The sequence below is a fragment of the Phytophthora cinnamomi genome (genome assembly GCF_018691715.1).
Source record: "Phytophthora cinnamomi strain GKB4 chromosome Unknown Contig0, whole genome shotgun sequence".
NCBI lineage: Eukaryota > Oomycota > Peronosporomycetes > Peronosporales > Peronosporaceae > Phytophthora > Phytophthora cinnamomi.
Window position 1 is genome coordinate 170,161 of NW_027150933.1, and position 27,656 is coordinate 197,816.

A 27,656-nucleotide genomic window follows, 5' to 3' on the forward strand; every position below is an offset into this window, starting at 1 on the left:
CGAAGTTGTAGAGGACAGCGTGAAACGGCGGAGAAGTTCTTCCAGACGGGCATCCATCTATACGTGAAGTATCACGACGAGTTCTCCGAGCACCAATCTCGCTCGACAAGCAATGTCCTTGCGGGTCTTGATCTAAGCGTTAGCAGCGTGTTGATTCACTACGCCCAGCTGATGGTAACCTTAGCGAGGTGTCCGCCTTGCGCCAGCTTCTGGTTCCACTCATGCGCAGAAATCTGTCCTTGCGAAGCCTCTGGCCAGGTTTGACGACTTGATGTCTCTGCAAGCTATACGAGATGAACGTCGACGTGGACGAGGAGAAGGATACGACGTGTCATTCTACCTGTAGATACTGTAATAGATTAGCAGGGCGTACCATTTACGAAGAAGCGAACCGTGAGCTGACCTAAGCGATGAGGTCACAACCACAATTTTCCAGGAAGCGACAAACGCTTCCAGGTGGTTGCTGCCAGCACCGGCAGCCTGCGAAGGACGAGGTCCAGCGCTAGTAGAGGCGGAAACCTTGCAGCAGCGGACACGTGCTGCGACCCATACCGCTGTCAGGGATGGTGGGTGCGGTAGCGATGTACCAACATGTGCCAAGCATCGTGCGTTTGAACTGAACTTGTGAGTGATCTAAAGTAATAGACTTCATTTACCAACTTTGTTGCTTAGTGACAATGTCTACTCTCCTCGCACTCCCGCTACCGCCGCAATTCTCTCCAAGTAAAAAGCAGGCCTCGACGCCAGCATCAACCTCGCCCTGCACGACCACGACGCCAGAAGCCACCTCGTCATGCACGACCTCGACGCCAGAAGCCACCTCACCACGCACGACCACGACACCAGAAGCCACCTCGCCATGCACGACCTCGACGCCAGCACCGACCTGCAGCGCCTCGGAGGCTGCTAACTGCTGCGCAGCGAGTCAGCGGCCGCCCCAATATTTTCACATCGGGCAGGCTGGGGCTCAAGCGCAGCAGCAGCAGTCTTCGGTGCCTGCTACAAACTCGCAGTCGGAGTCAGAAGCTCCAATGCATGCTCGGCGTTCGAAACGCCTGCGCGCCATTCCACCGGTCTCGTACACGACCATGTTGGGGCCGCCTGAAAAGCGCCCACGCCGGTTTGCTCTTCGGTACGAAGTGAACATGCTGGTCGACCACCGTACCGAGGATGGCATCGAGCAGTTCCGGGTGACGTGGCGCCACTACCCGCAGTCCACCTGGGAGCCGGCGTCCATGCTCAAGGACGACGGCATCCCGGACTGGTACTTCCACGTTGTGCTGCAGTGGAAGTCCAGTGGTGGGGGGCAGCCATTCATGAAGTGGGTTAGCGAACATGTACTATTCGCCCGTCTCATGCAAGCGCGCGGCAATCAAAATGATTGCGCGCAGCATGCAGTCGATATGGCGCTGCAGCTCCTCGGCCATGTCGGCGCCGTCACACAAGAGATGAAGAACGCCGACATGGCCGCCGCGAAGAAGAAAGGCATCGATTTGTCAAAAGGTATGAGCTTTAAGAACTTACAGTTTTACCTAGATCAAATAGTTAGAGGGCGAGCGATGGTAGATGTAGACATGGATATATTCAATGCTAATATTTGTGAGGGGGGGAAGAGAGGGGTCGAGGGCCTCAAAGGACTCAACCTTCCCACAGGCATCTATCTTGTGTCTGCTTACTCGAGATGCATGCGAGGCCACTGTTTCTGCCTACAAGTATTAGATAAGTTGAGCTTAGTATGGGAGGAAGGTGAAGCCTGGGATCTCCAAGAGGAGGAAACATGGCTTCGCCGTATTAGCTTTGTTCGGCGCTTCCAGCTGATTGGATAATAAATCAACCTATATTTCCTTTCATTGGCTCAAATTGTACAATGCATAATAGAGACCTTTCGAAGCGACTGTTTGTTGTGGTTTGTGGGATGCGGTTATCTCACAAACCGAACATGCCCTTCTCGTCGCATAGAGATCATCGGTGTTTACTTGAACAACAAGAAGGTAACCATCGTCGGGGTCAACCCGCTGTCGAAATTCGGAGTGTGGTCACCTCCATCGCCTCGGACGTCGGCCGGGTCCTGACTTTGACTTGCCACAGCTAGGCGCACTGGCACTGTCGTTCTTGCGCCCACCGTCTTCTGGATCCAATTCCTCGTGGTTGATGTGCTCGTCTCCGTGGAAGCCTGACTGGCACTCGTGGTCTGGCTCGCCTTGAGTGGTTGCCGGCTTCGTAGTGCTCCGCTCTCAGATTCGCTCTCTTCAGAGCTGCTGCGTGTCTAGGGGCTGTCTGAGCACGCTGTGGAGTCCGCACGTAAATTCACCACCCCCGTAGGTGTAGCGGCTTCAGACTGAGGAGGTTCATCATGCGTGTAGCGCGCTCGTGTATCACTCGTGGATCCGAGCAGCCTTATCCGAGTGGGGTTCTTGTAGTGCGAACCTGGAGCGGGGCTTGGACAGAAGGTCGAACGCGCCGTCGCGCAGCGTATGGTCCTGCCTGCAGGCCACGCACACGCTCAGCGAGAAGTGCTCGAGCAGGACGTGGTCCAGGTACTGTTCGTCGTCGCCACACTCGGCACAGCGGCCTACGAGTAGGGAGTCCCTGCCCGTGGGCTCCTTGCCAGGGAGCGAAGGCGATCCTCAAGGGTCACATGAAACACTTCAATAACATATAGGTTGACTACCGGTACGGAGTATCAAACATAGGAGTTTAGCGACCTCGAAGAGGTTCCAACATCCAACAAAGATGTTGGATAGAGGGGCGACAACACCGATTTTTCACGAAGAATTTGTGGGATACGATAGGTCCGAAACGGCGCGTGGACGTTTTTTTTTGTTCCTATCCCACAAACCACAAACAACACTCGCTTCGAAAGGTCTCTATTAGAATGAAGGCTGTTCTGTATGTATGACCACATACAAATGTACTGTAGCTATATGCATCGCTATCTTAGTGCTCACTTCAAGTAAGTGTAAGAGCGGTACAGCCGCAGTGAAAGCTCGACCTCAAACTCCAGTAACTACGTAAACTACGAGCTAGTAGTAGTATTAGAATATTGTCAATCAATATGGATACGTAGACTGTAACTTCATTTCAATTGTAGTATACGTTTCTTCTTTGCCACCCACACTTGCCTGGATTCAGCCGCGGTGACTTACCACTGAGGTTGGAGATGCGGAAAGCATGTATTAGTGCAATGACAGCGCTATACTGAACGTCAGTATGTATGGGTGTCCCACCGTCCCCTTATCTAAGCTTCGCTATGACGCCACGCTCTTACGTAGTTTTTACAAGAGTAATTACGCTTTCACGTCGCCCCTCCAATCGACATGCAGTATCTAAATGTGTGAGAATTATCACCCCTCTTGTAAAGTCCCAGCGCAGAGAAATCAGTTCACTATTCGAATCGTGGCAAGCCAGTCGAGCGAAAGCGGTATGTTGTCGCGCATACTCCTGCCACTTTAGTTATCTCCTCTCTTGCTAACCCCAAATGTTTTTGCGCGATTTAGACAGAGAACTGGCCATAAGTAGGGCGGTCAACAATACTGGTGAGCGCGCCGCCCCTGCTCACGATATAAGGGCCAGCAGCACAGCTGTTGGGGACCCTCGTGATGCAGAGGAAGCAGGGCGAGAGGGGTTCCAACGTCGTCGCCAGGCCGACCCTGTCGATAACCTGACGGCAGCTTCGCCCCCCGCCGTCCATGAGCAAGTCAACCAGGAGGATGGTTGGCCGCTTTCGGAAGGAGTTGAGTCTAATCTGTCAAGCCCAACAACTTCCGGCTCTCCAACGTCAACGTACCCCCAACTCGAGGTCGAGTGCGTTAGCCATGGCCCTGCTTCCCAACCGCCGACATCCAACCAGCTCTTCGACCAGCTTCACCACACCGTTCCGGTGTGGAGACTCGTGGAATATAAGCCTGACGCAGCTGGCTACACACCGAACAGCCGAAGGTATCCTCTGTACGAGTTTCCAATTGCGCACGTTCAAGATGCGAGCGATCGTGCAAGGGGGCTGCTAAGCCCACACCTCGCCAAGATGGTCACGTTCAGCCCCCAGCACTTCTTCGTCGAGCTATTCTTCATTTACCGGTTCGTTTCGAAAAAGAAGAATGCGACTGTGCTTCCAAGTTTGCGGGAACTCTCCGCTGCATGGGACGGCTCCGTTGAGTCTATTGTCAGGTGGAATGGAGTGGGCGGTCAGGACGACTGGTTCGCAGTGTTCAACGTCCGCTTTAGCGACTTCCGGACGAATACCTTGCTCGGTGTTAAGTGGAGGCTTCATGAGCTTTGCGCTGAGCGAGAGTTTGGTTGTCCCCTGCACTGGTAGTGCTCCGAACCATACTTTAGTACAATAGGCAGATGCTCTTTTCCTCTGGGATTCAGGCATTCTGCCTGAAGGCGTTCCAGCCGCAACTGTGCCTCCGGTTCAGCGATCATTACTTCTTTAGCTGATTCCCAAATGAAGTTCGCTGTTTTAGCTGTGTACGGATCGAAGATCTGGTAGCTTGGCTTTGAAAGTCCATTTCGTGCTACTACTACAAAGATCGGTCGTTGTAGCAACTTGGCAGCTAGTCGTAGCGTAACATCAGAGCCCCAGAAGCTTCTGGCGATGAAAGCTGCACTCTTTGAGCTCGTTTGAGCTATATCTTCCATGTACTCCATCAGTAATTGCTTCGATTCCATTTCCGATAAGTTACTCGTATTTTCCATGCAAGCTAGTAATCGTAACTTACGTTCGTCGTGCTGGTACTCCTCGTCAAACCCATGCATCATAGCAATTTGCAAACCTTTCTTTAGTTTTGCGGTTAAGTTCTCGATGGCTTTTTGTTTTTCTGCTGTGGTGAAATCTGTGTTGAGTAGCGCCATGGCGATAGCATAGTATTGGCAATTTCCTGTTCCTGGTGTGGCTACGCCCTTTAGACCACAGTATTCAAGGACTTGGTGGCCTGCTGTCGTTGCCCATTCCAGGTCATCAATGACAAGATTGCGTAATTGTTCAGTGTCCTCCCGCTTCGGTTCCGGGTTGCTGCGACTTATCGCTTCCATGATTAATCTCTGTTGTTTGGACAGTGCTGCTGGTCGACGAATTTGTCGAGGGCCACTATCTGTCGGCTTTACAGCTTCCTTTCCTGGTCGACCTTGCGATTCCTGCTGGGATCCGTCTTCGCTGACTAGATCTATCACGTTCTGTTGATGGTTGTCTGTGGACACTTGCAGTTCTGATGATGACAACCTCTTGCTCTGTATGTGTTTGTAGCTGGTATTACAGTCTGCCCTCCCAAATCTGAACCCCCCTCAATCGATATGATATGATAAGTGATCAGATTTTTCATTTTTGTCGTCCCCCGATTGTTGTAATAGGAGTTTCCGATACTAAAGCAAAGCACTCGATATTCCCTCTCAGTACTGATAAGTGATAAGTTCTGGGACCAAATATCATCTATATTAGACAGGTTTAAAGTGGTGCGTGATTGTTTGCTGCTTTCTAGACGCGACTAAGACCCTGGAAATCATGACGGCTCTTGAACGTGGCCAGCCAGCCGTTTGAGAACTTGGGGGGCTCCGGGCTTTGGTTTGGATGAGATCGTCGGAAATGGGGACCCGGTTGCCCTGCTGCGCGAGTACCCAGAGCTTTAGGGCCTCGTCGAGGCCAGGGTAGCTGACGACATGATTCGTTTTGCGGTCGTCGCTCACCACGGCATCAAGGATCTCGGTGGAACGTTTGAGAATACTGGAGATTGTTGCCTGTGCGGGGGCCTTGGACAATTGGAAGTGAACGCGACACCACTCTCTCAGCTCGTTTTGCGTGAGCTTTGGCTCGCGCACGTGCTTCTCGATCAGCTGCCGCTTCTCCTTTTGAGTAAGGTTTCCTGTGCGGAGCGTGGTTGTCTTGGATGGCATGATCGCGAGCTGGGGTGCGAAGAATGGGTGTGGGTGTGGCGAACAGGGAGGGATTCTTGAGTGAGAGGCTCTCACTGAGAGCCAATCATGCTCCCTTCTGAATATGATAATTTGCCAAATATGATAACTGATTGAGCTGGCCTTTTCTCCCGTGATAATCATCTGTGGGAGGGCAGACTGTACTGCGTTTTCCTCGCGACTTCGGTGTGATCCACGTTGAGATAGGCGCTGGTACTGCACTTGGGACTTCCGCTTGAGATTCGTCTTGGTTTCCGTCGTTATTGTTCGTGGCTAGCGAAGTAATAGGATGCTCAGTTACATCGTGGCGATGCTGTAGACTCGTCCACATACCTTCAAGCTCTTCGAAGCTAGTTATCGTTGATTTTTGCTTGATAAGTGTGGTGAGATCTTGTCCATTTACTGTAATGCAGTTTGCTTTAGATTTCCATTGATCTGTTGAAGCTCGGCATTGAACAACCGTGTGGCCAGGCTTACCCCAATTGTAGCACGGAGAAGCTGGACTGCTACCAACGTGATGGACTAATAGTTTGGTTCCTAGCCAGTTAATAAATCTGATTCCCTCCAAAAAGGGCGGGCATCCTGGGGATCGAAAGAAAAATTCCCACGCTCCGGTTTGTAGTGTCTGGCGTCCCGAGGTAGGTTCTTGATACGTACTAAATTCTCCATCAAATCTCGATCGTAGAAATGCATCAACGGCTGCTTCATCTATGAATCGCGAGATATTGAGTAGTTTGATTTTGTAGCGATCATGTTGACGTTCATTGGTGATACCATCTCTCCCTATCTGGCGCGCCCAAACTCGTGCTGCGTTGTCACTTGGTGTTCCATCTCCAGAAGCGACTTCAGGGTGTACGTTTGTTAATACAAACCGCCTGCTTTGAAATGGGATGGACTTGTAAATTTTTGACCACTTGTCTGCAGCTTCTCTAGTCCAATAAATTAGGTGGACCGAGTGTTGCTGGGCATTGTAGCACACCTGCTTTGTCTCGCCTAGCATTTGTGTCAACTGTTCCATATTGAACCCTCGGCCTGTCGCTCCTTGAAGCACTGCGTTGCATAGCCGATCTCGATTCTGAAAATCCGGGTAAACAGGGAATTGGCCCGGTAGTCGAAACATTAGTTCTCCTTCAACCTGAGCGTGGATAGTATTCTGAATTACTCGTAGCATCTCGTTGTTGCATGTGCGCTTCAGAAATTGAGGTAGCTCTTGCGCTAGAATTGTGCCTTCTAGCAGGCCTTGAATAATTATTTTTTCTGTAAAAGTTGGCTCTCTCAGTTCGGTTGGAAATCCGTACGGCGTATCGTAGACGACTCGCATTTCAGCGATTTCTTCTGGCGAGTATACAGCGGTTTTGAATCGAACAATATTTGAATGTTGTTCTTCTCCCATCGGATCGTCGTCATCTTCGTGGGTATTTTTGAGCAACGGGATATTGGACCATGGGTTTTCATTGCGTGCGTAGTGTACCTTGATCTCACTTTCTTTCAAAGAAATACCATCCAGTAGAGTTCGCCTACTGTCGAAAATGGATGCAGCAAGACCCTTGAGTCGTCGCAGCCATATTTGCGCCGTACCATCGTGCTGCACCACTTCTAACTTGAAGAGCCGGATCAGACCTCGAAGTTTTTTTGTTGGAGAATGGGATAATGAGATTTTTCTTCTGATAACTCCTTTTGGTCTTGTTGCTTGAACGCCATCGTGAACATTTGCTGCATGACTTGATTGCGTGTGTGTTCTTCTTGCTGATTCATCTGTTCACCTTGATCAAATGTTCTCTCCATCTCGACCACCAGTTCACTGAAGGGGGCTTGTTTCTCTGGTATCCCTTCCGGGTTCTGGCTCTTGTTCTCGGATGGCTCAGCTTCCGGCTCGATTTCTCCAACTGGTGGTGGTGTAGCTGGTGGTTGTCGCTCCGTTGATTCAATTGCCTCCTGATGCATTGTCTTCACGACCTCTTCTTGTCCACTCTGATCTTCAGCCTTCTCTGGTTCCTTTGGTAGCTTTGTCGCCGTTGTTTTGTCTTGGTGGAGGGCGCCAGGGTCCGGTGGGTGATTTCGGGCCTCCATGGTGCACGGAGATGGCAAGATCTTAGTGCTCCCAATTGAAGACCTTATAGTTTAACCAAGCTTAAACTTCAAGGGTTGCTCGAATGCTGCTCCTTTTGCTGTCGGTTGGCTAGGTGGTGTACTCCCACGCACCACAGGTTGGTTCTTATGCGGCTGGTCGGTCTGCGCGACTGGTCGCAAAAACGGAAGTCAGTTGAGTTGACAAGCGCAACATCTTCGGTGGTGAGCACTTTAGATCTTAGTCTCCGAAGAGCTGTAAACCGTTGAGGGTTCCGTTTCCCTCTGTTTTGGCTAGTGAGCAGGCATACATGCTGCGTCTAGAGTGGTTTGGGGAGTGGTTAGCGATGACCCAGGATGTGATGTTTCTATTGTTGACGTCTCGGCAAATTTGATCAAGCTCGACGATATCGAACTTGGCAGGGAAGCAGCTGATCGTGACGATAGACACCGAATCTCAGTCCCACTGATGACGCAGACACCATACAGAGAATCAGCGAGGTCCAGGGAACCAGAAATAGCGCGCCAAGATTAGTGGTGTAGGAGAACAAGTAGGGCCGGTACTAGGACATGACTCGGATTCAACCAGCACCAGACACCGCCGCCTGCGCGTCAAGACCGGCGAGACCACGGCGGATCCGTCCACCCTGAACTCGAGCAACGACGAAAGCGACCGCGATATCGACGCCGACGAGGGCGGCGTCCCGGCAGACGTGACACTCTGCGTCGGCATGACGTAGCAAGGGTAACACATTAAAGAGAGTTGATGTTTCCATCTTCATCACAAGTGGTCTTCGCCTTCGCACTACCGGGCACGGGATATACTTTGGCCAACCCGACATTCCGCCAAGTCAGTGACGCCTCCAAGATCGAATCCCCGGGACACCAGGATTGCTTGGCCCAGCGTCCGTCAACCCTCGTTCCAACCCAACGCTAGAGGAACGGCAAGCAAGGCAATGCAAGACAAGGAAGAGCGATCCAGCCCACCGACGGGTACAAAAGGTGAGGATGAGCAGCTTCACGGAAGATCGGAGTACCCCCTCGGTTAGTCGGCACTTCGGGCGCCGTGTGCAAGAGGATCCCCGCGATCCTCAAATTTCGCGGAGCCGCTTCGCCACAGTGGATCTGGAGAGCGCGTGCATACGCAGGAAGGGTCCTCATCTTGCATGTCTACATGTTACGGTTACGAGGCGCAAGGTTGGGCCTACAGATCAGCCCAGGCTGCGGCTAATAACAAGAGTAAGGTTTCTTGTCAGAGTGACAGGGTTTGCCTGTCGGCAACTGGGATTCTTTGGAATGAAGTTGAAGTTGTAAGCGAAGAGGAATTGTGGTGAAGTGGTTCTCAAAGAATTTGGAAATGTGATAATGAGGGATCCGGACCACGTCATAAAACCGCAAGACTGACAGAGCTGGATCCAGATCCAAGGGGTGACAGCAGATTACTACAAGGTGTGGATCTGGGCTATGGAGTACATGAAGTGTGTGGATATGACGTGCAAGGGCTCCTGAAGGCAACGCAGGGTATGGGAAGGCTAGATCCAAAGGTTGGATCAATTTGGATCCAGGCCCAGTCTGGATCAATTTGGATCCAGGCCCAGTCTGGATCTGGAGTTATGCGGTGGATCTACAGCTGTGGCCCGGCGGAAGTAATCAAGGGAAACGCAAGGAAGGTAGACAGGGCATGTAGAGTCGGTCGACAGTGATGGGAAGATAGGATCCATAGGGATGATAGGACTTTGGGATTGGACCGAACTTAACGGTAATCAGACCTGAATTTGCTTTGGACATCGCAAGACCTCCCTTCCTCGCCTGGATCCAGGAACTACATTGGCCCGATACGGCGTAGAGAGGTTAGCGGTACGAGATCTAGTGTTGGTAATTACAGAGCTGAGCGTGGATCCGCCGGCCAAGTAGATAAATCCGGTGGATCCGGGATCCAGGCTTAGGATGAATCTCTAGGAGGTTGGATCTGGCCAATATATAATCCATATATAATCCATATATAATATATGGATAATATATTGGCCAGATCCAACCTCTTAGAGATCCATCCTAAGCCTAGATCCAAGATCCACCGGATTTATCTACTTGACTGGCGGATCCCTTCAGCTCTCGCAACCCAAGATCCCATCATAGGAGATGGCAAGTATGACAAAGGAAGACCTGCGAAGACAAGGAAAGGTGCCACAACACACCCAAGGCAACCCTTCGGCCGGATCCAGATCCAGGCCGCCAGATCCAAGTACAGGGGTATTGGATCTGCAATAAACGCGAGAATAGTGAGGATTTCCGTACTGCTCCACCTGGAACCCCGCGTCTCTCCACCGCTTGGACTCTTCGGAAGACACCAGATGAGCAAGATCCAGCCCTACCAACGGGTACACAAGGCGAGAAGTTCAGCACAGATCACGGATCATCGGGGGACCCCCTCCGTTAGTTGGTGTCCGGGCGCTGTTGGGAAGTTGGATCTAGCGATCTCCCAGATTTCGCGGATCCCGCTACACCACAATGGTGCGCGTGCCCGGATCTTCTGGTGACTCGGGATTTCACCGTGAGTCCCAAGAAGATGTTCAAGTGAAGAAGGAACAAGGGGACCAGGCGTCGTCAAAGTTTGGATCTACGACAACGCCACTGAATGGAGCTAGACCCACGGATCGACAGAGGGCTGGGAGGACCTCTGTCGACGGAAATGAAGAAGCTCCAGATCTGGAAAATAAACCTCAAATTCCTCCCCAGGTCCCTTCGGGGACCCCGATGTTTCTAGACCCATATCTAGATTCGCCAACAAAAAAACAAACCAAGGCAGGTATGGATCGGTATATATTTGCTGATTCACCGATTAAATTCGAGCCATACCCCTAAAGCTCGCCGCTCTCCGCGCCGGTAGACCAACCAAGAACAGATGAAGAAATGTGCGGCGCGATCGAAGATGCAAGCCCCGGATCTGGACGACGAGGATCCAGGTACGGTGAAGATCCAAAGGGCCCTGGATCTGGGGGGTCTGAAGCCACACTCGAGTATGCGTTCCGCCAGGCCGAGCTACGCGACTTCATCGTCCAAGATTCAGTCATGCGGATCCTGGATCTGAAGCAGATCGGAGATCCACTTGGCCCTGTTACTGCTCCCGCGGCGACAGGCAACAAGTTACTGCGGTGATGGATCTGATGCATCTACTGCTAGAGGCCGGACTTGGATCTGGCCAGTTCAACCCCCAGGATCTCTTCAAGCTGGATCTGGAGGTGATACAGTCCTCGTTCCAAAGGATATTCGACATGCTGAAGGCCTGGTTGGGCGAGATCCCGGTGATCCAGGCCCCGACGGCCTTGGATCCAGGATCATCCGTGCATCTGCCGGGATCCACAGGATGCCGGACTTCATCGCCTTATGTATCCGCAGCCGTAAATGGATTTGACACTTCGTCTGAGCCGCAGCGTATGTCACTTGGATCATCAGGTGCCTCATTAATCCAAGCTATAGCCCAGATCCAACGTGAAGGAAGGCCGCAGCCTAGATCCAAAATGCAACCCGCAGCTTCGGTGGATCCAGCTGCCACGGCTATTGGATCTGAATCTGGATCCAGCGAGACAACTGGCAAGCTGGAGTCTTTCTTCCACGCCGCCATGAGCCGCTTCTTGAAGAACAGGAAGCACTGTCGCAGATCCAGACGCCGGCGGAGATCCAAAATCCTGGATCCCAAGATGTCGAGATGGAGTCGACCAAGTCACAGGATCCCGACCACTCGGACCGTGAGTATGACCCGGACGAACTGGACTTCCCGACACCGACGCGCGCCGCAGTGGCCACAACGACCGCTGGATCCACGGGATCCACCTTGATCCAGCGAGTCAGGATCTCGGCGATCTCGGATCGGAAGGAATTCTCCGGCAAGGATCCAGATGAGGATCGAGCAAGGGCCTGGGTGGACAAAGTGAAGTCAGCGTTTCTCCGCGATCAAGCATCCGATAAAGAGAAATGTCTAACCTTCGCGGATCTGCTATCTGGATCCGCCAGGAACTGGTACCACCAATTACCCAGATCCATTCGTAATAAGTGGTCGGATCTGCTGCGCTGCTTCCAGATCGAATATTGTGGATTTGGGATCCGTCGTGCGCCAGTATTACCATGCGCGTAGACGGTCGGATGAATCTCCGTTGGCGTATTTACAACAACCCAATGTCGCTGGGCTTCGAGCCCGCCTGGAGGTCAAAGATGGTGGATCCAAGAAAAAAAATGTGAAAATGTGGATCACTACATCGAGACTTTGGGCGACCCGGACCTGGCCTATCGGCTGACGTTATTGAGACTACCATATGCTGACGAACACGAAGAACTCCTGCGCGCTTTGGATCGGGCCAAGAACCGGCAGAAGAAGTCGGCGGCTGGATTCAGCAAGTATCGGCAGGAGGCCCCAGCGAATCCTGCACCGGCGGTCCCCACCAAGTATGTGCGCGCGGTCCAGATCCAAGCATCCGACCCTGGATCCGACTCGAGCTCAGATGGATCTGACTCCGACGGAGACGAATATCGTCGGATCTACCTCGCTGGAAATGGCGTTCCTCTGCCTCGAACTGGAGAAGAACCAAGGACCTTGGATCCAAGCAAACCGGAACGTCGTCCACTGGATCAAGCACCTCGTGACCCCAGATCCAGGATCCAAGCTGATGGGTCCGACCGCAGTCGCTGTTCGCACTGTGGATCCAGGAAGCATACTGAACGTTGATGCTGGAGGCGCTTGACGTGCCAGAAGTGCGGCAAGAAGGGACATCCTGCGGATCACTGCTTGTTCGTGTGCCGTGGGTGTACCGAGATCCACGGCAAGGGTAAATGCCCATGGAAGAGTTCTACAATTAAATCCGCCAATGCTACAACCCGACCAAGCACGCGGGGATGTTGCCTGAAAAGGTTCCGAAGATGTTAAACTAGGACGCTCGCCGAGTTGGAATCCGGTAGGAGCCGAGCGTTCTAGGTATTGCATTTATGCATTTGTGAACAAGACATCGATACATCCAGTCGGTAAACGACCAGAACAACACGATAATACATGTAATCTGCACGGGAAATGAACCGCCGCGATCTCGAGCCTCTACCAAGAGGACGACTTCTACAGATCCAACGTGACGATGGCTGTGGATCTGGATCCCAAGTACCCAAAGGTTATTGGAAAAAACAGGATCCGAAGCGGTGGTTCAGACCTGCTGACGGTGAAGATACTGCATCCCACAACTCCAGATCCAAGCATGTTAACGCTGTCCGTGGATTTGGCGGGGGTCTGGATCCAGGATCCGCCGACCTCTTACCTGGAGAGTCTCGCGATATTGGAAACAGCATTCGCCAGGCAAGCGGTTTCAACAGGCGAAGATCGCAGGCAAAATCAACAATTAGAAGGGGATCTTACTCCTAGATACAGGTGCCGAGGTGTCCATCGTGGACACCGCCTTTGCTCGTAAGGTTGGGTGCTACGTTGACAGGAGCCAGATCCAAGACTGTGTTGGGATCGGGGACAATGTATATACGACATACGGAAGGACGCGGATCAAGATTACCCTAGCTGGATTCCTGGTATATTTCTTTGATATTTGGGTCGAGGATCTGTCTGGGCAGGACGCCATCTTGGGGATGGATTTCATGGCCCCGACCGAGATCCGGCTGGATCTGGCCGACGGATCCCTCTGTCTCCCCGATGAAGTCCGGATCCAGCTCAGCGGGTGCTGGCAATTCTACAATGACAAAGCCAAGCTCGTGATGCTGGATCAGCACTTACAACCGGGTGTTGGGGAATCCGTCGGGCTTCCGCTGCACCTTCGAACATCGGATCACGACTAGTTATGGATTACGCGTGGGAATCTCTGGGTGCCAACAGTGGTTAATGGACCAGGCAAGATCCGATACCTGCAGATCACCAACATCAGCGAGGAGAAGCTAGTGCTGAAGCGCGACGAGCAGATCGCGATGTGGCTGGCAGGAGACCGGACCCCGCGGCTGCAAGGCTTCGTGTCCGTTGGATCCCGCCGCTACCTGGAGTGGCAGAACCTTGCCCTGCAAGCCACGACTTACGCCGACGCTGGATCTGCGGAGGCGGAGCCTCCAGAATCCCCGCCGTTGCCGCTAGTGGAGCTCCCCGAGTACCCCGTGCCGCGTGCAATAATAGATCCAACTTGGATCCAGCCGGTGAGGGTGGGCTCGCGTGACCCTGAAGATGGGCGGATGGATATACAGGCCGATCCTCTCGATGAAATAACCATGGGAGATGGGGCGGTATCAACTACTGAAATGGTAAGGATCCAAGCGTTGCATGTGTCCGGTTCTCCGAATCGAGTGCTGGCCAAGTCGATAGAGTGTCCCAGAAGCGGAGATCCAGCGGCCACGATTTTGGATCCAACGCTGGATCCCGGCCCTCTGGCAGGCGATGAGGTGCAGACGTCTCATACAACGAGGATGTCCGAGCGTCGGAGGATCGCCGTGATGTGCGACGCGCCCACAAGATCAGTGCCCGCCTGGGTCCCGTCGGCGGAGACTGAGGAACCGGTTGATGGCCGCAGTCAAGACTCCCGGACGGTGGATCTGGGGGCCACGCAGGTTAATGTGGAAGGACCGCCAATGGTAATGTCGTTGCGAGCCTCTCGAACTCTGGAAGATTCCGACCAAGTACCCGAAGCACCCCAGCGCCGGATCCAGACCGCCCGTGCGCCGTCAAGGACGACTTGGATCTAGACCCAACGAAGATCCACCGGCTGGGACCGACCGTTACGCCCGTTACATATTGCGACGGAGGGGCAGTGGATCCAGCCGGCGTGGGACAGGCAGAACATACCGTCATCCTATCGGACTGTAATCAGGGTGGTAATCACCCAAAGACAGGGGGCGGATCTGCAGATCCAACAAATGGTGCTACGGGACAGGACAAGTATCCAGCAGGAGTACACGCATCCAATGATAACCGAGTGGGAAAATGCGTGGATCCAATCGGCGGGATGAGAGAGAAGCCAGATCAGACGACGGACTCAACAGTCGCGGGGCCGTCGAGCCTAGATCCACCGGGTGTTGATCCATCTGGCCTGGATTCACCAGAGGCAGATCCAGCCGAGGAAGAACAAGTGTGCATGCATGAGGGTGGGGATCTACACGCAGAGGATGTCGAAGCAGATATGGCGGTGCTACCTGAACTATCAATAGGCGCTGACGAGGTGGCAATTGACGATATACAGGTAGGTGACCCGGGGATCCAGTCTGAGGGCCAGATCCACAGCTTGCAGGATTTAATATGGAAGCCCGAGACTTGCTGATTGGCAAGGGGAATGCGTTGCCCCCAGCCGCCCGCGGTGTTATGTGCGATATTGACGTCGGAGATGCGAAGCCGGTTGCCCTGCGCGTTCGCAAGGTCGCCCGCAGGTTCGCGAGGAGGTGTCGGATCTAATCAAGGGTCTGCTTGGATCCAAGATTATCCAAACTTCAACCTCGCCGTGGGCTTCAACTATTGTGGTGATCATCAAGAAGAACGGTGTGGATACGACTATGTATTGATTGCAGAGTGGTTAACCGTCTCACTCGCGTGATGATCTACCTGATGCCCCTGATTAACGACCTGTTGGAGGATCTGGATAAAGTGCTACGGTATTGCTCGTTGGATATGGCTAGAGAATGTTGGGTGGTGTCAATGACGGATCGGGCTCGTGCGATCTCAGCTTTCATCACCCCGTTCGGATTATTGGAGCGGAACCGAATGCCCTTCGGTCTGAAAAACGCTCCGCAGATTTATCAACGGATGCTGGACAACGCATTATATGGTTTCACCCGGATCCCGCGCTCTGGATCCAGTGGACCTGGATCTTCCGTTAGTGGATGTGAGCCTGAGAGGCCGTGGTTCAGAATGTTCGATGAAGCCATCGGCCCTAGGGCGTCGGTCTTATATCGATGACATCTTGGTGACCGCTGGATCCTGGGACCACCTATGCGAACGCGTCGATGCTTTGCTGGAGGCGTGGGACGAATGGAATCTATGAATCCGTGGGGTGAAGTGTTTCTGGGGGTAAAAACAAGGTAGAGTATCTGAGCCATCGAATATCGAACTCGGGCGAGGCGAACCCCAAGGATCTGTCGGCACTGGTGGATCTGCCGTACCCACGTATCCTCAGATCCATGCAGTCATTTCTCGAAAGCCTGAATTATTACAGTCGGTATATTTAGAACTGAGCTGTGTACACTACAGTCCTCTATGAATTACGAGAAGTGGACTTCGCTGCGATGTCAAAGCCCGAAATCCAAGCTCAGATCCAGACATTAGTGAACCAGTCCGCGGTGGATTCAGGTCGACCACAACTTTGACGCCCAAGCTCCGTGTGTAGTGGGTCTAACTTGACTCACTACTTTAGCTTACACGTTGCGCAACGTGTATGAGGAAGCGTAAGTACTTAGTAATTACTTGAGTTAATTATATTTGAATACGCAAATATAATTTAAATCAGATAAGACACCAAGTGACTTAGATTAGGTAAAATGAGAACTGTATTGTTTGTAAATTGATCTGCCTCCTAAATCTGCTAAAACTGTTTATCATCTATGAAAGGGGTTGGCAACGGCTGGCTGTCAGAGCCCCGCTAATATGCATGTCTCTGATTGGTAGAAAGATGCTGCTTTCTACCAATAGGATCTTTGGGTAGGTGTGGACCACTCATTGTGGTGGCCCACTTCGATGTATCCATTGGTGTGCCTTACACCAATGTGAGGAAGTATCTAAAACCTTTAACAGATATATATATCTGTTAACCATAAGTGACTGTTGTCACTTGTGACCGTTGTCATGCACAAGTTACCGTTGTCATGCACAAGTGACCGTTGTCATGCACAAGTGACTGTTGTCACTTGTGTGTAACCCCGTTACACCATCCCCCCGTTAAGCTTAGACGTGTCGGTCTCGACACGTCAATTAATATTGACTGCTTGTCAATTGTTTGTGCTGGGGGTTTCCGTGCTCATCCGCAATGAGCACGACCAAGCTGAAGATTGTCATTGCAACAGAGTGTAAACCCTCTGTTGCTGAGTACCATGCGCGGTAGCGCGAGGTGCGCCGCTACCACAGGGACAGACAACACAGTGTCTGTGTACGATTCTTCGATGTCGACCGCGTCTATGCGTCGACATCTCTAAGCGAATTTCTGTTGCTTACCGTGATCGGGTAAGCAAGCGCCAAAGCACTTCGAGTCCTTCTCGAAGTGAGGCAAGTATTAACAACTCCACGCTGTTGCGGTGGAGGCCGGTGTCCGTGCGCCGTGCGCACTGTTCGTCCAGGTGGCGGTGCGTATTAGCAACCGCGACCACAACAGGTATACTATATGTATACCTGAAAGCTTCAATGATCTCCGTGCTAATTATCTAGCACGCGAGTCGTCAGGCGTTGTAGATTACTACAGCGCTCGCACTACCTTCTTGCTGGTAGTGCGTGTTGGATTTCGTATTCCTTCACCATGTCCGGAACGTCTTCCATCAGGACGTTCCGTGGTTCCCACGTGTCGTGTTGGGGAGGGAAACCTCTCCAGCGAATGTGAAAACAATCCGGACCTCGGATTGTTTTCCTATGATCAACAATTCGCTGGACGATCCAGCGAATTTCTCCGCGTGCGTCTCGCAGCGGTGGCGGAGGTGGTGGAAACACGCCCCGATGGTCAACGCCGTGTTGACCTTCATCTCGTGTTGCTCCACGACCAAGTGACGGTCGTGGAGTACCTTCAGAGAGCGGCGGTTGCCGCTCTGTTCCTTCGTGTCCCGGCTCTGGCGGTCTCCCAGACCGCCTTGAACGTGCCGGTCGGGCTGTAGGCCCGACTGTATTAACTGCTCCAGCGCGTAGTCGCGCTGTAGAGGAGGGTTTCCCCTGCCGAGTCTGTCTCTTCGGGTCAGACGAGCCACGTGGCTCGTGCTGGAGGTATGGCATTAACCGCCCGATATAAAATGTCGGGTGGAGCCGCATTCTAGACGGTATGTCTAGCGTGTATGCGTTACCGTGGCGTGCCATCACCGTGAATGGCCCGATGAAGCGCGGAGCAAGGTTACTTGCTCCGAAATCGGAAACTGCACGTTTAGGCAGGTTTTAAGTAGATAACAAAACCAATGAACTCACTTTGAATTCATTTGTGTTGCCCCTGCCAATATTATCGGCGTTCAGCTTCTGTTTATCCACAGAAGCTGCAATCGTGTCCTGGACAAACCGAATTACGGCTTGTCTTTTATTGATAAAGTCAATCGCATCCGAGCTGAACTCGTTCAGCTCGCTCTCCGCAAGAGGCCCGGCCTCTGCGTGGTTTTTCGCGGTGTCTGCGCCCTGCACAGACCCGTGGTTTTTGTCCTTGTTGCTGGAGGATTCTGCGCAGGGCGCAGACTCATGCGTTATGTTCGTTGTTGTTGCAGCTGACACTGTGCAAGTGTCAGCGGTTTTCTGTGGCTGCTGGGTTGCAGTCGTAGATCCTCCCCCACTTAAAGTGGGAGCCACCACTCCGAGTAAACTCGGTAGATGGGGATGCCGCATGGCATTCACGTAGAACGGTGTATGCCCGGTTGCCAAAGGTGCGCTGTGATGTGCGGGTCTCTGTCCGACACGATGTCGGTCGGCATGCCATGGTGTTTGAACACCATGTCGACGAACAGACGGGCCGTCTGCTTCGCGGTCACCTCTTCCGGCACCGCAGCAAGATGTACCATCTTGCTAAAGCGGTCGACGAAGACCACAACACCGGTGTTCCCTCCGCTGTCCGGGGGAAGACCAAAGATGAAGTCCAAGACATGGACTTCCAACACTCCGGCGGAGTCGGTAGTGATTGCAAAGGAGCCTGCGCGAATGGCGCAGGCTTTACGCGTTGGCATACCTCGCAAGCACGGATGTACTTGCGCACCCACTTATACTGGTGGTACCAGTAGAAGTCACGCGTGAGAAGGACGTATGTTTTCTCACGTCCGAGATGTCCCGCGGTCGGGGCATCATGGTATTCGTACATGATCCTGAGTCGCAGGTCATGGTCATTCGGCACGGCAACGCGATCCGTGTCGTCGTCGACTGCATTATAAAGAAGCAGTCCGTCGTGCACTCGGAAGCGGTGTGCACGCGCTCGAAGGTGCTTGGGCAGCTTCTGACGGGACTTGTCAGAAGGCGCTGTGCCATAGGCCAGCAAGAGTTTCGCGTCCGCGTCGTGCGCGTACGCGGCCTTCACGTCGTCCAACAGAGACGACGTGGGTGTGCTCGTTCGCATGGCGTCAATGGCATTGACGTCAGCAGCTTCTGCGTAGTCCGGCCGACGTGATAACGCGTCGGCCACCACGTTCAATCTTCCGGGTTTGTAATCGACCCGGAAGTTATATTTTGCAAAGAATGAGAGCCATCTCGCCATTCTTTGTGATATGTGTGGTAACTTCACTGTAGTGCGCAGTGATGCATGGTCGGTGTAGACCACAAACGGTCTACTTCCAAGCAAATACACTCGGAACTTTGAGAGTGCGTATTTCATGGCAAGGCGTTCCTTGTCATGGACCGGATAGTTGCGCTCAGCTGGCTTCAGCTCACGCGATTGGTAGATCTGGGCCCTCGTGATCGTGCTGCATCAACGCACATCCGATCGCGAAGTCGGATGCGTCACATACGACGTGGAATGGACGATCTTGGTCCGCCACTGCCAAGATCGGTGCCTCAGTCAAGCCCCGCTTGACTGCATCGAATGCCTTTTGGCAATCGGTTGTCCACTTCCACACAGGTTCTTTCTTAAGAAGTTGTGACAGCGGGCGGATCTTGCCCGCATAATCCTCCACGTACTTGCACAAGTACGTGGCCAAGCCAAGGAACTGCCTCAGTTCCTTGACACTTGAAGGCGTTGACCATTCATTGATCACTCTAACCTTTTCCGGGTCAGGGCGAACACCATTCTTCCCTACGAGACACCCGAGGACGGGTATCTCGCTCGCCCCGAAGATACACTTCTTCAGGTTCGCGTAGAGCTTATGCTTTCGCATAAGCTCAAGTAGCTTCCGGAGATGCACCCTGTGCATCTCTACGTCGGTCTTCCCGTCCACAGCTCGGCTGTGGATGAACACATCATCGAAATAGCTCGGCGCGAAGTCGCGCACCGAGCGCAACAAGTGCGTCACGCACCTGTTGAAAGTCGCAGGGGCGTTCTTAAGCCCCTGTGGCATTGCTAGCCATTCCCAGAGCATGCCGCTTGGCGTGCTCACTGCCGTGAGAGGGATATCGCTCTCACGCATTAGGATTTGATAGAATCCATCTCGAAAGTCGAGATCACTGTAAACGGTGCTCCCGACCATCGAATCGATGATAACATCTTTTCGCGGTATCGGCGTCTGCGCCGGTACCGTCGCATCGTTCAGCTTGTTATACGCATGAACGATGCGCCATCAGCCCTGTGGCGTTTTGACACAGAACGTCGGAGCACTGTGCGGGGACTTTGATTCCCGCACTTGTCCTGCTTTACGACGACTTTCAAAGAAGTCGTCGATCGCTTTTACTTGCTCTCGCGGCAGTGGCCACTGCCGCGTAACACAATACTTCGTGCCCGGCACGAGATCAATCTCGTGCTGAATGCCTTTATCCTGCGGAAGCTCCGCAGGAATCTCTTCCAGGAGTACGTCTTTGTACTCCCTCAACAATTCGTAATAGGGACTCGACTTCAGCAAGTCCCAACCTTGTTCCTCGAAGCGCTCTCGCTTCGTCTTCGCACTGAGAGTGTCTTCACTCTCAGTGGTACTTCCCATGAAGAGCTGTCTCAGCTCTTCGCTCTCGCTCTTCGTTCTTTCGCTGTTCGACAGAACGCAGACTTGCTCGATGCGTCCATTGCGCAAGTCGCGTGTGAAGCGCTTCCAACTCATGGCTGGAAGCGAAGTCAACTCCGACGCCGTCGTCGGAGGATTCGCGAGTCCCATTTCGCGATACTGGAATCCAGTATCGGTGCGTGAAGACGCTTAGCGTCTCGACATCCGGCGTCACCGCCTCAGTCTGCCCAGCAGACTGCTCTTGTTGCGTCTCGGTCCCGGACCGAGACTTGCGCAGCGTTCTTCGCATGCGCCGCCTTCCTGTTGTGCGGAGCCCGGCTCCGCACAGTTGTTCTTCTGGTCCAGGCCCGGCCATGGACGGTTGTTCGCCGGCGGACCCTGTCCGCGGGCGCGCGGTATCAAGCCCGGCTTGACCGAATTTTCCTTCGTGCAGCCCGGCTGCACGGTAATGTGTCTTTTCGCCGGCAGACCCTGTCTGCGGGCGCGCGATATCAAGCCCGGCTTGATCGCATGGAGCTTCGTCGTGCAGCCCGGCTGCACGACAGCATGCAAATTGCGTCAGTGCGGTACGTTTGCAACCGTCCACACTATTTGCAGTGTCAACTCCCGGAGTTGACACGCCTTTGTCACCTCGACGCCATTCATTGGCGGAGCCCCTCATCACCGAGGTGCGTCGGCTCCCGGAGCCGACGCGTCGTTGTCGACCTGACCGCTTCGGGTCAGGGACTGTCCCTTACACGCTTGAACGTGGGTGTTGGTTCCCGGAACCAACACATCTTTTTCTTCCGACGTCGGCAGCATTGCCGACGGGGTTTCACTTGTGCGCGCCCTCGCGCACTTCTTGGGCACTCCGGGACAGCAGCATTAAGCGCTGTCTCGACTGGCGAGCGCGCGCACCTGCTGGTGCGTGCGCTGCGGTAACAGGGCCATCGCTCTCTGGTCCGCTGTCGCGTCCGAAGCGCAGGAGTGTGCGCTTCTTCCAGTCTATCACCGGATCATACCGTGCAAGCCACGGCATGCCCATAACAACGTCGAACTTATCGTCCAGGTCCAGGACGATAAAGTGTTCGACGAACACTCGTTGATTGTACGAGAAGCGCATGTTCATGACGCGCTTCTCGGTCTTTACGATGGCACCTGTTGCCAGTCGTACCTCCAGAAGACTTGGAGGTGCATTTACCAGGGGGCATGGGAGCTGTGCACTCCCGTGCAAAGCGACCGATCCTTCCGCAACGGAAGCATCGCACGTTACCTCCCTGCTGCTGGTAAGCCGCAGTTGTTGCGTTCGAGAGGTCCATTGGTTCCGGACCTCCCGTCCTCGCTACCGGGCGCGGTTGCGGCCTCGGTACGTTTACATGGAGTTTAACCTGCCGCAGGCTAGACGCTTCTTGCATGGCAAGGGCGATTGCAGCTTCGAGAGTACACGGGTACTCTCGGAAGAGATAGGTCTTCACGGGCCCATCTCTAAGTCCCTTCATGAACGTGACGACCTTAGTCGCCTCGCCAATTGGATTAGTCACGATATTTGAGACCAAGTATCGTGCGCGCTGCGCGTAAGCATGGACGTCATGCTTACGCTGCTGTAGGTCGAGGAACTCCGCCCTCGACCGGAACTCGATTTGCGGGGGCTCAAACGCTTGTCTGAGCTCCTCTTTGAACACTTCGTACGTGCTCAAGCACGTAGGATCGGAGAGTCGGCGCCCATACGCCCAACTCCTTGCGCGTCCGCCAAGGCAGGACATGGCGAACGCGACCTTCGACAGCGGGTCGACGATGCGTCGAGCCGCTATGGCTGTGTCGAGCTCGACAAGCCATCGGAGGAGAGGCTCGCCCTCTCTTCCCACGTAATTGCTTACGCTCAACTTCAATGGTTGAGCACGCGGTGTCGTCCCTGACGACGCCGTCACTGAGGAAGCAGCGTCACGCTGCTCCTTCATGATGAAGCCCAGAGCAACACCATGTTGCTCCGTCGGCAATAGCGTACGCAGCATCGTAGCTATCGCCGCTTCTCCAATGACTGTTGACAATCGTTGGAGGGCCTCCCACTCTGGATCCGATAGGTGGGGGCGGTTAGCGCGTGCAACATGCGTTGCAGGCGTGTTGGAGCTCTCCATGGGCACCTCCGTGCTCATGTGGTTCTCGGCTCCGCGTTCGTACACCTCGTACGAACGTCAAGTAGTCGGTCATTGGACGGACTACAAAGTGCTACCAGGTGTAGTGGGTCTAACTTGACTCACTATTTTTGCTTACCCGTTGCGCTACGTGTATGAGGAAGCGTAAGTACTTAGTAATTACTTAGGTTAATTATATTTGAATACACAAATATAATTTAAATCAGATAAGACACCAAGTGACTTTGAATAGGTAAAATGAGAACTGTATTGTTTGTAAATTGATCTGCCTCCTAAATCTGCTAAAATTGTTTATCATCTATGAAAGGGGTTGACAGCGGCTGGCTGTCAGAGCCCCGCTAATATGCATGTCTCTGATTGGTAGAAAGATGCTGCTTTCTACCAATATGATCTTTGGGTAGGTGTGGACCACTCATTGTGGTGGTCCACTTCAATGTATCCATTGGTGTGACTTCCACCAAGGTGAGGAAGTATCTAAAACTTTTAACAGATATCCTATCTGTTAAATTCACAAGTGGCTTGTGGCCACTTGTACGTGTAACCCCGTTACACATCCACTCACCATGGCATCGGGGAATTGGGTCAACACGGCCTTGATTAATCCTGCCTCAAAGTCGCATATTACAGTGGAGGGGTTGAGCTTTTGATCGGTGGCTTGAATCACGTGGTCAATCACATTCCAGTACATGTCAGACTCTTTCGAGCTGCATAGCACGTAGCAGGCCGGTAGAAAGCAGTCCGAGGTTTGGTCGTGGACCATAATCACAACGCATTGGTGAAACGGTTGTGGAACGCACCTAAATGTGCCATCCACAAACATACTGACGCCCTTCTACTTCAGCTTGCCAATAATCTCAGGATGGCCCCAGCCGTTGAGGCGCTCAATCTTCGTGCCGCTGCTCCCTTTATGAGCGTATACACGGTGAAACTAAAAGAAGCTCATAGTTGACCCTTGAACCAATGCCAAAGGTGGCGCTTCGACGAGACCATGCATTGACCCACCAAAGTACTCACGCCGCGTTCTGTACGCGCGCTGGCGTACCTGGTCACGACTCAGGCCTTACACAGCCACATTGTCGGCAGCGTAAAAAGTATCACGTACACTTTCCAACACAAACTCGGCTGGCATCGCAAGTTTCGGAGAACAGCTCGCCGAAGGCGTCCTTCATCTCTTTTTCCACGTTACGAACGTCAGGTACAACATTGCCCTGGTGGCAAACATGAGCTCGAAATTCGTAAACGCCATGTGCTCCACAGTGAAATCCACTCGGCCCTTGCATTTTTCCTTGCGCCGATAAAAACTACAACGATAGGTAACCTTCCTAGATGGTGTTCCAGCTTTTGTGTACTGAAAACCATTCAATCGGATGACGGACTAAAATTTCGTGCGCTGTGGCTCGCCAGAAACCAACAAGCCGGTCAAGCAGGATGCTTGGCTGTCAGGTGAAGTATCTACCAGAGGCAAGCTTGACTGGGGGGACGGCATGCTGCCATCAGCTGCGCAAGTCGACGAAGTTGGTGACACGGGCAGCAATGGCGAGAGGGACGGTGGAGTCGACGCCGGTACCATAGTGGTAGCTTGTGGAGTCGTAGTGTTGGACTGCGATCGTGGCGATGACCACACAGGCAGCAGTCGGTGCGATGACGGTCCTGGTGTGGTGCATGAACCGGAATATAATGCCGGTGATGACGCCGTCGATGATGGAGGCGATGGTGTGGGGGCAGCCGTGAACCATGAAGAATGCTGTGGTGCAGCTGGGCTGGCAACTACCGGTAATGCCGAGGCTGATGCATTCGACGCTTGTGATCTACCCACTCCCAAGCTAAGCTATTGCTTGGTGCGAGGTCGTGCAGGTTCTTGCCGAACTACCTTCCGCACAGATCGGGTAGACTTGGTCGCGGTAGCGCAACGCACCTCCACATCAATCACTTGGTGGAAGCCTGCTACCAAGATCGGACAGCACCCCGACCAGCAGCTTTGGAGAGGACCACGCCGGCGCTCTTGAGGCTGGTCCTGCGTGACAAACAGGTTGGCATGTGGCCACGCTTGTGGTATATGAACTACTCGAAAGTGATATTGTAACTTAAAGTCCGTACATGTACTCTCTTGTGCACTACAAACTGCAAGTTTTACAAACCAAGGTGCAAATGAAGTGTCCATGCATTTTTAATTTAAGGCTATTTTTTGGCGATTTCAAGAAAGGACGACATTTTTCACAAAAACATTCGGAGCACTTTTCAGACAAGTTGCAAACCCATGCTAAAGCACCTTGGAACTCCGCTGAGAAGTGGTCCGAATTTTTCGCAAATCATGAAAAATGTGGTTCTTTCTTGAAATCGCCAAAAATAGTAGTAAATTAAAATTTGCATGGACCAGCTTGGTTTGTAAAACTTCAACTTAACCAGGAAACGGTATAGAACATCTTATTATGGCCCTGGTTTCTTCGTCTGTGTCTGGGTTGCGGAATAAATTAAACGAATCTGATTGGTTGGCTGTTTATCCCCAGACAAGCCATTAATTCCCACCCCCTTGGGGGTGGGAAATGTTTGAGGATTTTATTCCGAGATAGGCATCAATTCGGAGAGGCAGACTATCGCGTGGTTGCCATGGAAGACAAAGGCAACGACGCTGCAGCACTTGTGGCGCGTACTCGGGGCCCCGGGAGGAGCGCGCTTCGTCTCAGCCGGACCTTCTTCGCGGGCGGGATCTTCTCCGCCGCCAGCAGCACTCACGGTGGCGGGTTGCGCAGGGGGTGGGGAAGTCATCAGGCGGAGCGTCGCATCCGGGGCGGGCGACAACAGCATCTCCATGACGCTTGTTTGCGTGCCGGCGCGACGCAAATTTCCAACTTTCCAACTGCGAGGAGGCATCCTCCCTGGGGTTGTGTATGAGATCTGAATGGTGCGACGAGACTCAAGCTAGAAAAACGATTTTGACAGGGTATTTGTGGCAGCAACATAATCCCCAGCACCAGCAATCTGGGGACAGCGTCTGGGAATTGCATATTCATTAGAACGCTTTCCATGTTCGGCATATTCTGGTCAAAGACTGGGTCTTTTACTGGGACCGGGTATAAACCCAGCGGGATACCCGGTAGATGGTGAAATACCCCTAACTGCGCGAATAAGTGGTTGTTCTCTGAGGAGACACATCTTTCTCGAGACAGCAAGCATATCGTGATTAAATCGATCTCCCAGCAAATCACGGTTTTTTCAGTGTGTAGCTGTGTGTTCTGCCGATTTACGTAGATTTTTCCATGCCCACATACCAGACAAAGTCAAAATACCAGTGTAAGTGTGTCCAGTGCTGCCTGCACACTGACGAACCCCAGTTAATGATCTCGACCGGTACGCTGGTGATTGGACAGATGCCGAGATGTGTCCTCGCATGCTAGCGGGTTCATATTCGCACCAATTCAATACCATGTCTGTGCATTACCACACCGAGCAAGCAGTATGCCCCCTCATACTTCGCTCAGAACCCGCGCCTCTACGTGTTGATCTCGTTCCCGATCGAACCAGTGCATGCTCGAGTCGATGTACTTGGATAAGATCGAAGGGTAGCGAGCGTAAGCGCGTTACAGTTGGCATGGGAGTGCTCAAGTGCAGGAATTCGTGAAAAGCGTGATATTCAAATAGTTACATTGCCTCTCTTGAGCGACTGATTTGCACACGAAAAACCATAGATTATCCCTAATTACCTAGTCTTTTGTAGGTTAATAGGTCCTTCATGCGATTTGGCATGGTCTCGGGAGGATCTATACTTTATCACCAAAGATGCGATATTTACCGAGGTGCCGACCAACTCCCTAGATGACCTATTTATCCCCAGACCCAGACCCAGACGGAGAAACCAGGGCCTAACATTCGTTGTTGAATGCAAGCGTTAGTTGACGGGTCGCCCCGTAAACTTCACCTTGAGGCCGTCCCGTAAGTCGTCCCGTAATACGTATCGTAGATACCACGAAATTATAAATTACGTGCTGAGTACAATTAATTAATAACGAAACCAGTAATGTATATACCACAATGCGTTACATTCTGCTAGTCCTTATCCGAGCCTCCAGCTCCGCAAGGGCGAAATGCGTGCCAGGGCCTCGTCGGGCGCGGCCTGCAGCGCGCCCGAGATCTTGCGGGACCACTCGGTGCTGGCCTCGTTCGAGTCCACCTGCATCTTGACCACCTGGTTCTTGAGCTCGCCGCGCAGAACGAGCGCGATGGTGAACTCGGGAGTGAACTCGACGTCGTAGACGCGCCACCGCCTTGATTGTCGACTCGCTCATGCAGCCCTGACATCTACCTAGCATGCAGTGCGGTCCATGTGTCTTATTAACACGGGCATCTACTGCGCTTGCTTTGCAGCCGCAGCATCTGCCCACCTACACCGGAGCTTCACAACCATTAGACTCCATTCCAACAAAACATACCGAAGAATGTAGCGTGCAGCAACCAAGCTCGCTGGTGATTCTTACTGAAAGCCAGAATAACCCAAGTGTCGCCGAGCTGTTGTTGGCAGCAATTCCCGCTGCAACCTGTTCCATGTCTGTGCCAGACGGTTCCTATTCGTACAGATTTTGATTGGCTGAGACGACAGTTACAGCCCCTTCTCTGCATGTCTATTCCTGGACAAATAACAGGAGACTCTTTTCTGCATTGATTATTTGCATTTATCGTATTAAATTTATTATACATGTACGACCAGAAAAGAATCTGGGATTTATTCCGGCACAGATTGGTGAGAATTTCCGGCGTGCATAATTTGTATAACAGACAATCCTCTCTTAGTAC

The 27,656-nt window shown here is 52.8% G+C and overlaps 1 protein-coding gene across 1 annotated transcript; it reads left to right on the plus strand.

Moving 5' to 3' along the window:
* Positions 1–1,088: 1,088 nt before the first annotated feature.
* IUM83_01723 (uncharacterized protein) lies at positions 1,089–27,118 on the plus strand (the record flags this gene model as incomplete). The annotated part of the gene is made up of 3 exons (XM_067925597.1): positions 1,089–1,503; positions 26,759–26,798; positions 26,917–27,118. 3 exons carry the CDS (start codon positions 1,089–1,091, stop codon positions 27,116–27,118), a joined length of 657 nt encoding a protein of 218 aa, XP_067800831.1.
* Positions 27,119–27,656: the final 538 nt, after the last annotated feature.